This window comes from Acanthaster planci, linkage group LG17 (genome assembly GCF_054643075.1).
Source record: "Acanthaster planci isolate LZ-2023a linkage group LG17, COTS_SCS, whole genome shotgun sequence".
NCBI classification, from domain to species: Eukaryota; Metazoa; Echinodermata; class Asteroidea; order Valvatida; family Acanthasteridae; genus Acanthaster; species Acanthaster planci.
The window spans coordinates 4485370-4498531 of record NC_141793.1 but is presented as its reverse complement, the minus strand read 5'-3'; the positions used below and the strand labels follow the sequence as shown (position 1 = coordinate 4498531).

Here is a 13162-nt window from a genome sequence, read left to right as displayed (position 1 = left end):
TCACACAATAAACTCACAACTTGCTCTTTACAACTTCTTTGTCTGTCACTCCTGCAACTCGGAAAAAAGTCACTAAAAGAACCACTGTTTTAAACTGAAACTTATCTCACAGCTAATATATGTTTCAATTTGGTATCTATTTTCTGTTTTAGAATTATGCGACAAAGACCTGTCCAGGTTTGATGGAACCACTGTGACAAGATCCACTGATCTTGGCACACTAGGTTCAAATGAGCCATGGAGACCATCCGACCAGAATCGCAGACTGACCATTTCTTTCGAACCACCTGTGGTTGTTCGATCACTGACTGCAGAGCAGGATGATGACTTTGATTTCATTGCATTCTACATTCTGCCCAGCTCAAACACTAGAATTGTCATCAAAGATGCAAATGGCATAAAGGTAAGTGTACAAAAAGTACTATAACAAGTGCACTCATTAAAGAGCTCATACATAATTACACCCAATGCTTCACAATCCCCCCCAGCAAATCGCATAAACATTGTCTATCATTTAACTTCCAAAGCAAAGAATTAATCCTTATGACCCTTTTCACTGATTATGAGACTGCTTACTGTGTAATTCATGCTAAAATACCCACTCTTAAAAATTCCCAATTAAATGATTCAGCCAGGTTCAAACAAATAGGTACAAGACGATAAACTGTTTAGTGAATTTGTAATGTGCTTTTAGTGGATGACATCTCCAGAACAAGCTGGCAGACACAGTAATTTTTCTCAATTTCTGTAGACATTTAGTGGTGGAGCAGACCAAGTAAGACAGTATCTGCCTGAAGATGTTGGAGAAATTGGAGTGCTAGAACTCTTTTACCGATCCACAATCAGTGCAGATCCACAAGAAAGTCCTGAAGTCATGGTGAACCTTTTTGGCTGCTTTGATCGTAAGTGGGAGTCCCTTCTTTCTTTTTTCATTCTGACAACTTTTTTGAAATATCAAAGAAATTTATCCTACTTGTTGTGAAAAAGGTAAATCAATACCAAAGACATATTCATGTTGAAATTTGTAGTATAACTCAATTGTATAACTTCTTTTAACTGAAAAGACATCTTGATTAAAAGGAAATAATACTCCAAAAATCAATCACACCCAAATTTTACATGGAAAATCTTCCTCAGATTTGACAACTACAGCAGTCACGACAACAGTGAGCAAACTTGAGACAATGCCAGCAGAGGCTAAATCTAGCACAAAACCGAGTGTGGAAATAAAGACGACAACAGAGAGGGTTTCTGTGTCACCAACCCAGAAGGTCACTGTCACCGCAACATCCATTCCAGGCAGAGGTAAACTCTTGATAATTGTATTTATTCTCCATGAAAGTTGATAAAGTTATTTTGGACTGTTTAATTATTTGTCTGTTTCAAACAAGTCAAATTATTAATGGAAGTTAATATCTAGATCAAATGACACAAATAACATCATACACATTGCGCTTTATCACTTTGCAATTTCTAACCATCAGCTCATATTTAAATAGTTCTTTTAGATTATTTGGCCTCTAGAAATTTTAATCAGAACATGTAATTTGAATGAGAAGACTTTGAAGTCATATTCATGTTTTAATGGATTATACCATTATTTTGTAGAAGTAATACTGATATTGTGATTGGCAATTATTATCTTTTGTAGAAACCTCAACTGTTAAAGAGACTATTACCTCATCTGAAACTGTAACAGAGAGTGTCATGGAGACAAAAGAATTAGGTGTAACGACGTACACAGCATCAACAACAGTGACATCACAAAAACCATTAACGACCACGCTTGGTAAGGATAAAGTGTTGACAAGCATTTAAGGTTTTTTCTGTGGGTGAAAGTGTTAACATGAGGAATTACAGTATATCATTGGCCAATGTCACAGACGTTCAGGAAATTACATCTCAGTTGTTGTTGTTATAATTCAAATTTTGACTTAACATAGACTGCAAAAAAATTGTTTGGGAGGCAAAGAACAAGCCTGTCACTTACTCAAAGAAACTCAATGACTACAAAAATAGTGCTGCTCTAGTTACTTAATGAGCAAATCCTGTAATTGTTAAATTTACTGTGGATCAGCAGCTACTAGGCAGTTACTAAATAATAGATGATTAATGGCAATTTCAGGCATTTGTATGGAGAATTTGGAGACATCCCCAGCCTTCATCGGCATGGGTGTTGAGAGGACGACCTCCATGCCATATAGAAAAGACCTCTCCAGCTTCAGGTTAACCGATGTATGGATGCCAAGCATATCTGATGGCACTGTACCCTTTGTGAGACTTGAGTCTGACCATCCCCTCAGACTTAATGCTCTGAAGATGGCTGGTGATGGCCAAGGAAATGGTGTGACAAAATTCCGCCTCAAGTACCTTCCAGCTGGTTCTCAAACAGAAGTATATTACACTGACAGCACTTCAGGAGAAATCAAGGTAATTATGAAACTAGGCTTCCTGTGAATTTCACATGGAAACATCACACCCTGCGAAATCTTTGTTCAGAATAATAATGCTCATTTTATGAGCTGGAATGCATGTCCAAGTTTGAATCTATTTCACTTGTAACATTTCCCAGCATTTGTATGCAAGTTTCAATTTATTATATTGGTTTTTCAAAATCAGTGGCATTATGGCACAAGTCAGTTTACAAACAAACTGACACAAAGACTAGATTTAAACATATAACTGCAAATCTTCAAAAGTCAAACTTGACAAATGTTGTCATAATGTTTTATTACAGACATGAACTCTCATTCTAGTCTGTTTTTAAGGGTTCTCGACCTTGCATTTATATTTATATATTCAGTTATATTTCAAGATGATTAATGAAATTTAGGAAGTTGTAACCGAAAGTTTGATTTTGTCCCCCTGTTTTTCCTTTTAGACATTTACTGGACGCCTGATGACTACAAAATCTGACAGCCCTGTGTTGGTATATCTGGACAAACCTACAGAGCCTGCTGAGTCTCTGACTATAGAGATTATTGCATATCAGGGAACTCAACCTGCCCTCAGAGTAGACTTTTTTGGATGTGCTGGACATTGTGAGTTTTCACTAGTTTTCACTTTACTGATTACGTGCATGTCTGTGCATTTTGATAAAGCAACTCATAAATTCAACACGACTTCTTTTATATTTATACTAAATTTTAGGGAACAATTGGAAATGGAGTGTGATAGGCAATTATATCTAAAACTTTTGGAATACTGGTTAGTCAGTTCAGTTGGACGCCAGAAACACTATTTTTTAAACTCCTTTAATTTGCTAGCTGGGTGGTTTAGGATAACACCAAAAGTAATTGTATGGATATCAATATAACATGGTTGAAATCAATTGTACATGGGATTACTGAGGGGGTGACAGAACTCTACTGGAATTATAAAGAAGGGGAAATCGTTTCCTCTCCTGTTGTTTACTTAATTCACATTTCACCTAAAACTCATTTTTTTTCTTGCTTCACCAGCACTGACAACCACAAGAAAATCCACATTTGAGAGGATCACATCTCCACAACAGGTCATAACAACTGTGACTGAATCAATCAATAATGGTAATGTACAACCTTGAAGAGTTCTCCTACTTGTTCAGCATTGCTGAGAAGTGTTTCTCAGTGTTATCTCTGTAAAATTTTGTACAGTTATATTAAGCATTCCCAATGAAGAGACAAATTCAAACTGTGATCAAATCTATGAAATATTAACCATTCTTAGCATGTCACAGATCAAGATGAAAATTAGTTTAAAAGAGACTGCATGAATGAACTTACCACACACGTCACCACAAAGTATTTGCAGAGACATTATTCGTAGCACTGAGTCATAGCATTGAAAAGCATTTATTGAACACATACTCGTACACGTGTTCTGTATGTCACAGTTGTCACAAGCACGAGGCAGACCGTCGAATCATTGGAAACTACAACTCAAGCCACCACTGAGGAGACACAGACACCACATGTGGGTGTTACTATAGCCCCTTCAGAGGAGGAGGGTGGTACCACCGAGACAACAACTACAGCTGAGAGCACCACAACAGGTAATTAAGATGTCAACAATTTAAAGATATATACCATTAAAGAAATATACCACTGTTGGGACTTGTTAAGTGCTTTTCTTCTGCCGTAGGCCCTTCGTGGCAGTTGCTGTCAGTTGTGTCTATTTTTAAATCTTGTCCAAGATACAGTTCTCAGAGTTAACAACAAATCTGAAACTGTATTTTACCTGATACAAATAGAAATTTTTGATGAAATGACAAATGAATATCTTTTCGTTCTTTTTTCCAACCAGAAGCCACTGGGTGCATGTACAATGGCAGAATGTACCAGGTAATTAAATATTTATGCGGACCATCTTTCAGAACATTTTTGTAAACGTATAAGTAATTCAAGCTATCGTTTATGATGACATTAACATTGTTCTTCAACATTGTATCATTTCAAATAAGAATACTTTCATTTCCCCATTTAATGTTGCCTGAAAATCTACAAATAAGTGAAACTTCAATTTTAAAATCCTTTTATATTAGAAGCTGGTAAATATTTGACTTTTAACAATTATTATGCTCACAATTTTAGTATGGAGAAGAGCTGCCATCACGTGACCCATGTACCCGAATGCTTTGTGAATTGGGATCTGGAATCCTTGAAATAAGGGAAGAGTGCGACCTCAGATGTGATGTAAGTGCCCACTGCGTGAAATTAATCTGTTTACTTTCAGAACAATGTTTCCATTCCATAACTATATAAAAAGTTGGTTGATTCAATCCTCTGCACATTTTCTTTAAATGTAAAACACCTGCTGCACTGTTTATGAAATTAATAATAGCTAAAACAACAAGTTGCAAAGTGATGATTATAGCATTACTCAGAGGGTTTGGTTACTATGTCTTTGGAGACATAGAAAAGTGAATTTCTGCACAAAGAGTTAATGTGCAGTTACTTTTTTCACTACTTTAACAATAAAGGGATACTCAGGATTGAGCGGCTTCATTCTTAAGCAGCCAACAGAACCTTTATTCTTCTTTTCCTTTGTATCTGAAAAACCCGCAATAACTTTAACATGTCCTGAATTAACTTTCAGGGAAAACTAAGGTACATTGAGGAGCAATGCTGCCCTGTGTGTGGTGAGTGAAATTAACTTGAGCATTTTCATTCTTTTAAGTTTGTGTAACATACCTTCCATTCACAATTATTATTCAAAACAGCATTGCAAGGTTTTGTTGATGTCACACTTAATAGCAATTATGGAAAAAACTAAAACAGAAAACTCACCATAATCTTAGACAGGCACCAAATATGTAGAAAAGAGTGAAAATGGATATAAAATTGAAATGGTATTGATATATTTATTCCCCAGAAAGGATTCCTTTCAAAATTGGTAGCCTATTTCAACACCTTCACAAAGAACAAAAAATAAAGCATGTTTGTTAAAGTCTATATGTAGTTGGCATGTCGACCGTAATTCAAACATTCCTGTATGCCTTCGAAGTTACATGATGACCAACAACCTGTTTTCTTTCTTGATATATGTACACAGAAAAAGAATCTAAGCAATGTCTTCGGGAGAGCAGACTGGAAACACTGAGAATTGGCAATTGCATCTCTGAAGACCCTGTGGAGTACACTTCCTGCACAGGTGGATGCCCATCCCGGGCATTTGTCGACATGTTACCAGGGAGTGCAGAGCTACGCAATGATTGCCAATGCTGTCAACCTATGAGCATGGGTGTACGAGAGACTAGAATGAACTGTGACGGTGTCATACAGGAATACAGCTACCAAGTCATTGAAACCTGCAGCTGTACAATCTGTACCTCCAGTCAACCTAACAATCCTGACCAGTCAAACAATTCCCCAAATGGTCGATAAATTCTGAATTTAACACTCTCAGGTACTGTGCACAGTAGTCACTAATAGATCTGATGATGCGGGTGTTTTGGTTTCTGTTTTGTTTCCCATGCTTGCCTCCTGTCCCGCAGTTATATTTATGTTTCATTATTTGAATTGTTGTTTGTTTTGATTTTGAATGTTTAGAATGCCATCCAAATAAAGAATTGTCTTAGTAATGGTAAAGGGAGATTTTGCTTAATTTGCCTTCAGTAGATTGAATAAAAAGACTACCTACAAAGCACAGTACTTCTGAAAGGCCAAAACAAGTAAATGGAAATGAGAAATGCCACAGTACAATTGATTTTAACAAGGGTGTTTAACAAGGGTTTAATTGTAAGTAGTTGAGTTTAAGATCCTATTGTTATTGTATTTTCCTGAATATATTTTATTGAAGTGTGCAACATGATTCCTTATCATGCTTATCTAACATACACAAAATGTACTCTGCTTTGCGTAACTTTGCATTATTTTGCATGTAGTAAAACAGAACATCTTTGAACCAGCTGCCAAAACTCTTCAAATAAATACCAAGAATGTTAATATCAAGAATGATAACCTCCCAAAGAAAAATATTAGTCATTATAAATGATGTCATGCCTTAATCCGATCGTATTCTCATTTATAAGAAAAGTTAAATTCACCTCACAGTGTTCTACTTACATGTTCTTTTCAAGTTACTGGTACTTTGGAGATGAAACCCTGCAAATTATACAGGGAACTAAAATGTGTCACACATACTTCTTGTATACCTTATGGGCAAAATTCAGATACTGAAGGGCAATGATCAGATTGCACTTGCTTCTTTTTTTTTCTCTCTCTTCTTTTTCCCTTTCTCCCACAATATTATATGGTCAGGATTGCTCTGCAAATGTAATCCTAATGCCACAGTTTAGAGCCAAACATTCTTCATTTTAATACCATATGTAATGACAATGTGTCTTTTGACAAGTCTTTTGTTTTAGAGATTATAAGAGTCTTGCATGCATGTTTTAAGCGTTAACTCCAGACTTAAGTCTCTGTGTTTACCTTTAACTGCATTTCAAATTAATTTTCTTATTTCAATAAATGAATCATTTTTCTCTGTGTGTCTAATGCACGTGGACACAGCCTAATCAAACATACAAACAAATTAGATTACCTGCATTTGAGGATAATAAAAAATGATGTTTATTGTTAAGGCAGCTGTCGCTTTTGAAATCAAATTAAAACACCAGATCATTATTAAACAGATTTAATGTAATGTGCATTTGCAACATTAATGATACAATTCACCTCTGTACCGGTATGGAAGACTTTTAAAAATTTCCTATTACATTAATTTAAATTGTAGAAAGTATAATAAACTCCCTTTTGCTTTATTTCTAGAGGCAAGCAAATAAACTCTCTTTGCAGCTTAAAATAAACATTTTGTTGTTCTCATTGTCTGTGGTCAATGGTTGTTCCAAATATTGTTTTCATCAGATGAATTTGTCTTGTTCAAAATGACAGTGTCCTCTGAAACAAAGGAAATAATTGAGGTATTTGGGACAAAGCTCCACAAAAAATCAAAGATGAAAGTAATCTGATTTTCCAAGGAAGAGCCCAGTATACTGTTGATTAAGACAGCTTATGCATATATAACAACAGAGCTGTATACTTAAAAGCAAATACTGTATAATTTTGCGACTGATTACTAAAGATTTTAGAAGTGTAGCACATCACTTCCAAATTAGGAAGGAACTTCTCACATCATCATGATGCAACAATTTGCATTCATAATTGTTTCTAAGTCAGCAATGTAACTAGAGTCTAGCTGTTAAGAGGGGGGCTGTACTGTTTTAGGGGGCATGACCTGCTCTCCAGCACTTTGTTTACATATAGAAAATCAAGTTGTACATGTAAGGGAGGACCAAGACACAGCATGTGCCCTTAAGCTATACCACTGTTCCCAGTTCTATATTCTTTGGTCCTAAAGTGACATTCTAAGGTACCTCAGAAAAGATTAATCACTTTTTTAATCAAGAACTGACTGAAATGCAATATATTCTCCTCTGAATATTTAGTAGGCTAATTATAACAATCTTTAAAGGTTGTTTAACAGCAACCAGTTGGTATTACCAAACTAACTGATTTCAATATGAAATTGCACATAGTTAAGAAAACCACTTTTTCAGACTGGGCTTTGGCAATGGCCAAGCAACCAAGTCAGAAACAGGGCTTGTTTTACATAAGCTGAGGTGCACAATACTCAAAAGGTAATGATTCCCTTTAAAATAAATCAAATTCCCCTAGGTGTCATGTAAAAGAATTGAGGTACCTGCCCCCCCCCAAAAAAAAAGAAAATTGAAAAGGAAAAAACAAAAAGGAAGAAGGCAACAACAGAACAAATAATCTTCCACTTTTATTTGTTGAACAGTCTGCTATCTTGCTTGTTTCTCTTTATTTTTCCACTTCTTGCAATGTGCATCGGTCCAAAAATTACCATTGTAGCCTCTCAGTCTCAGAAAGTCTTCCGTAAAAGGACTACAGGGGAATTTATCTTGAGATGGAAGCTGCTAGAAAAATGTAAGGTAACAGGACTGCCTTATATAAGGCTTACATTTGGCATTGTAACAGAGACAAGGGGGTATCCCCCCACAAGAAGGAAAATGACAAAAGGGAAAAATGGGGAAGGCTGATAAAAAGATTTTAAGGGGATGAAAATTATCACCAATTTGCTTTTTAAAAAAACGAAATTTATTCCTTCTATTGTTGATGAGTTCATTGTTAATGAGTGTTTCTCCCCCTTTCAACTCCATCCCCCTTCTTAAAAAACTGCCTTGCCCCCCCGGCCCCTGGAAAGCAGCTGGTATGGCGAAGCGGTCAAGAATGGACACCCACCTGTTAGCTGGTTCGTGATCCATTGCAAATGATGATACCAAATAAAATATACTTGGCAACTGTCATTTTTTTCTTGTAGTGACTCCAAAAGTTATGGAAGGCCCGTCGTAGTTTTCAAATTCAAAGGAGACATCACGGGAGGCTTCGCAGTAGGGCCTAAGTCATCACTAAGTGGACCAGCTGATGTTGCTCTTTAGACACTTTCTAGTGTCATTGTGGTTTTCGCGTGTTTAAGATGTCAAACTTCACAAATCAGATGCCAGTGTGAGATGCAACGATCCCACTGTACTTCTGATACATCGTGATGTAGATCTGCGACGGTCGGCATTCGATTCCCGCTTCTCATGTCTCAGCGTTCCACAAGCACTAGTATGGTGCGCGGTGAGAGCAGACGACATCTCGATTTTCACAAGAGAAAGTTGCCTGCTGCCCTCTTTTGGTTAAATGTTTGGTGACTGGTACCCTTCAACTAATGCGCACATCAACATAGCAAATGCCGTGTAGATAATCAGTCAAGATGGCAGCGCCCATGATCCAGTGTGGTTTTTGTGATTGGTTGTGTGAACACTTTACATGCTTTACGATTCACGTTTTATTCCCAGCGAAGCTTGTCACAGACGTACAATGTAGCTGCAGTTGTTACCAATGAGCAGTAGCAGTTTTAAAACTGCTTAGAAGTAGTAGTTTTTATTTATTCAGCTATAAAGTCTTGATCATATTGGCAGAATACGCTAGGCCTACCCGCATAGGCTAATCCACACCATCCATCGCATCATCAGGTAGGTGATAAAATCTGCAATTTATGGAATTAAAAGGCTTGCCTTGGAGGCCTGGTCATGTAAGCCTAGGCTAGGTCTAGACCCCTAGAAAGGGCTCTATGTATACTCCTTCATCTTTACCCCACCTGCAATACTATAGGGCCCGTAAAAAAAATTCCAAACTCATTCTATTTGCCACTTCACGAATAAGCCTAACATCTGTTACTGTTAACTGTAGGTATAGACTATAGTCGCTAGGTCCTTAATTTTGCCACCTATGTCAAGCTGATTGGTTGTCATAGTTGAGCTAACCATTTTAAGTGGTGAAATAAGGGACTTGGCAACTACAGTATATGGTCACAGACGTCACATTCTATTTGTCTACTGGTAGCGACCGCAACGGACTACTGTGCATCATCTTCTGCGTAGGTATCGCCGCGTGTGCAAAAGCTGGTAAACACGATCTCGCTAGAGGGGAACCAAAACGGCCACGTTGCATGCCTGGTACTTGGCGCCATTGCATTGGAGTCGTGTGTAAATGCATCGCTACGGTACCCTCTACCTATCGCAAAAAGTCCGACAAAAATCGATCGAGTTTTCGCCGAGATTTGTTTGATCGAGTTTGGTAAGTCCATTATTATGTAATTTTGACCTTGAACCTGCCCATGAAACTACAGGAAACTGTCAAAAAATGAAAGTAGGATGTTATATTATCTTAAAAATGCAGACCCTACCTCCATGCACGCTGTCACTTTTTGTCATGAGGAAGAAAAGTACAGCGTGGCACCGCGTGGACCGTGCCTGGGATAATCAGAGCGAGTGTCGGTAGGGCACCACACCGCGCACGGTCGCTGTGCGCGGTGTCTCGGAGGGTATTTAACATGGGCTGCGTTTATTTTGGTGCTGGTGCTTTTTGGGGTGCTTGTTTTTGCTTTTTGTTTTGGAATATTTGTGCAACGAAAAGTAACATTTACTCAAATAATTTATTTCTTTATTTTTACCTTCTTATTTTGAATTTTTCATTCAATAATTTAAAATTGATGAGGAATTCACAGAAATAGGATTTCTTTTTTTCCTTTTGAGAAAGAATCTGCTACTGATCGAAATGTCAGGCCCCACATATTTTGTGATAATAATAACAGATATATTTTAAAAATGTCCAGCAATAAATAATGATTGCCTGGCACTTTGTTGGTTGCCTTTAAATATTATCACTTGCTGGTTATAACATTTATTAAACTTGGATCAACACTGTTGACTTGTCAATCCTACATGATAAATTTCAAAAATGTTTTATAGAAAGGGATAGTCAAACTTTGTTTTCATACAATATTGCCTACGCAAACACATTGTAGAAACAATTACATGTACATCAAACATGTATGTTTTTTAGTTCAATTTGTGTTACGTCTTCTCCCTCCCTCCAGAACATAATGGGTGATGAAATGCAATCTTGGCGCCGGAGAATTGGCTTATTTGTCATGCCTTCCGTGAAAATTCCGAAACTTCCAAAGCATCCAAGCTGCAGCCATGGCACCAGTGATTCACCATTTTACTGTAGCAGATGGTTAGTGCTTCTGTTCGGCCTGGCCCTGTTTGTTGTTGCCGTTGATGCAGTCATCGTGCCACAATATAAACCCTTGACATCTGCTGATATTCTCACCAACACCAGTCTCCCCATCAGCCGTCTCCACCAGCTTATCATTTCTGGCGACATTGAACCTAATCCTGGGCCTGTTGGCTTCACAGATGAGCAACTTAAGGCATTAATATCTGGTGAAGAGCTTAGTGATGCCCCAGAGGTTCTGCTTAATTTGCATATTCTCCAGCTTCATGATCTGAAGAAGTCAAGCATGGAACTGACCTGGAACGATGCTCTGTTGGGGCCTGCTCAGTGCTTGAATGTGCAAGTAACTGATCTACCTTCAGGCAAAGCCATTCGAAAACAATGGGAAACAATGCATGACAAGAAGTGAGACCTCCTGAAAAGAGCCAAAAAAACCCCAGATCTGTTGCAAATGTGGGAGGAGACCAAGTACGCCCTTCCGCAGTCAAAACCACTAGGCCCAAGGTCAACTGCCACAACATCCAGAAGTGACGTAGAAGCCCTGCAGCTTGCCAATGAAAGTCTGGCTAGAGAACTAGACGTTAAGGTTTCTCCACATAAAGTGTCAGTCATTGCAAGGCGCGAAAAACGACAAAAGAATACAATCAATGCGCAGAAAGAAACCATCAAGGATCTCCAAAAAAGGTTAGACATCCAGGAAAAAAAGTTGGACAAAGCAAAAACTGTAAAGCGAAAACTGAGCTCAGAGAAGGATTTGCTGTCCAGGAAAGCCGCCAAGTCAGAGCAAGATCAAGAGGACACCGCCAAGGACTATGAAAAAGTAATGTCTGTGCTCGAAACACAGGTAGGACAACAACACGAGACCATTCTGGACTTAAAGGAGAAAAATGCAGATCTCCTGCAAAAAGTGAAAGAGAAAAACAGCCAGACTGTGATGCTTACCACCACCAAAGACGGAGTTAGATGTTATACTGCAGAGACTCGGGCATGTGTGTACAAACTCTTGTCAGCCCACGTAGCCTTTGAAAATGTCCCGAAGGTTATAGAGGCTGTCCTTGAACTGGCTTGCAAGATTGCAGACAGCCTTCCCACGGGCAGAACAGTTGCCCATATGAACGATGAGCGACTTCTCCTCTCCCAACGCCAAATGGAGGAGCTCCAGAAGGAAACCAACCTCACCATGGCCACAGATGAGACCCCAAAAGGAGGCGATGTGTACATGACATATACAGTGTCTGGAGCCGAGTCATCCTTTGTATTAGGGCTTAGGAAAATGGTTTCAAAAAGCGCTGAAGACACTCTCAGCACATTCAAATTGATTCTTGATGATATTTCGTACATCTGTAGCTCTACCTGTAGCTCTAATCTCGGTATGCAGATTCTGACACAGATTAAGAATACAATGAGCGATAGGGCAGCAACTGAGACAAAATTTAATGATTTACTTAAGGCATATAGGGAAGAGTGCCTCCCCAAAGTTGTCCAAAACTGGGGGGATTTCATCTCAGGAATCGTATATATGACTTTCTTCACAATGTTGTTGGTCAAACTAATGGGTTACTGAAAGCCGTTCATGCAGATGTGCAGGTGGATTTGTACTTAGCAGACTGCAAAATATTGGGTATTATAAATAAAATGGTCACTGCCCCACTCTGGCGTGTAACCGAGGCACCAGGTCACATACTTGATATGTGCAACATCTATTCAAAGATGCACATATTCTTTAAGGAAATTCTTGATTCCGATGAGAAACTTGTCAACTTTATCAAATGTCGCAGCACATGTTTTGATGAAAGTCTGATTGTCAAAGATGAAGTGTTTGAATCTTTGTCAAGTGAATGGCAAAATGATGACATCACATTAAGCATGATGCAACACACCCTCATTGCACTGCAACAACTAACCAGTAGAGTAACTGCGGATTATTTGCCAGGCAGAAAATACCACAAAATGACAAGATCTACATCTTTCAAAACACAAACAGCCTCAGTACCAAAACACAACATACTACCGGAGAGAATATTTGGATATCTAGATCACTTGATAAAGAAACGCCCGAATGCATCTGCAATTGCCAATGAAGCCCAGGTTAT

The 13162-nt window shown here is 38.2% G+C and overlaps 3 protein-coding genes and 1 long non-coding RNA gene across 5 annotated transcripts in view; 3 read left to right on the top strand and 1 right to left on the bottom strand.

Annotated features, from left to right (window-relative positions):
- Positions 1-7288, top strand: part of LOC110979398 (uncharacterized) — a 34588-nt gene extending 27300 nt beyond the window's left edge. The window contains exons 41-52 of the mRNA XM_087148096.1: positions 153-403; positions 752-902; positions 1138-1305; positions 1652-1789; positions 2126-2430; positions 2882-3041; positions 3462-3548; positions 3875-4033; positions 4285-4322; positions 4572-4673; positions 5077-5119; positions 5533-7288. Of these exons, the coding sequence (XP_087004222.1) occupies positions 153-403; positions 752-902; positions 1138-1305; positions 1652-1789; positions 2126-2430; positions 2882-3041; positions 3462-3548; positions 3875-4033; positions 4285-4322; positions 4572-4673; positions 5077-5119; positions 5533-5864 (1934 nt within the window). The 3' untranslated portion in view covers positions 5865-7288. The remainder of the gene's footprint in view (positions 1-152; positions 404-751; positions 903-1137; positions 1306-1651; positions 1790-2125; positions 2431-2881; positions 3042-3461; positions 3549-3874; positions 4034-4284; positions 4323-4571; positions 4674-5076; positions 5120-5532) is intronic.
- Positions 1-9126, bottom strand: part of LOC147796293 (uncharacterized) — a 35554-nt gene extending 26428 nt beyond the window's left edge. For both annotated transcript variants that reach the window (XR_015428176.1, XR_015428177.1), the window contains exon 1: positions 8745-9126. This is a non-coding gene — a long non-coding RNA (uncharacterized LOC147796293). The remainder of the gene's footprint in view (positions 1-8744) is intronic.
- Positions 9127-9252: 126 nt separating this feature from the next.
- Positions 9253-13162, top strand: part of snapc1 (small nuclear RNA activating complex polypeptide 1) — a 28586-nt gene continuing 24676 nt past the window's right edge. Inside the window, exon 1 of the mRNA XM_022235104.2 lies at positions 9253-9523. The gene's annotated coding sequence lies outside the window, so the exon portion shown is untranslated. The remainder of the gene's footprint in view (positions 9524-13162) is intronic.
- LOC110979370 (uncharacterized) lies at positions 9539-12758 on the top strand. The gene is made up of 2 exons (XM_087147786.1): positions 9539-10127; positions 10930-12758. Exon 2 carries the CDS (start codon positions 11521-11523, stop codon positions 12631-12633), a length of 1113 nt encoding a protein of 370 aa, XP_087003912.1. The 5' UTR covers positions 9539-10127; positions 10930-11520; the 3' UTR covers positions 12634-12758.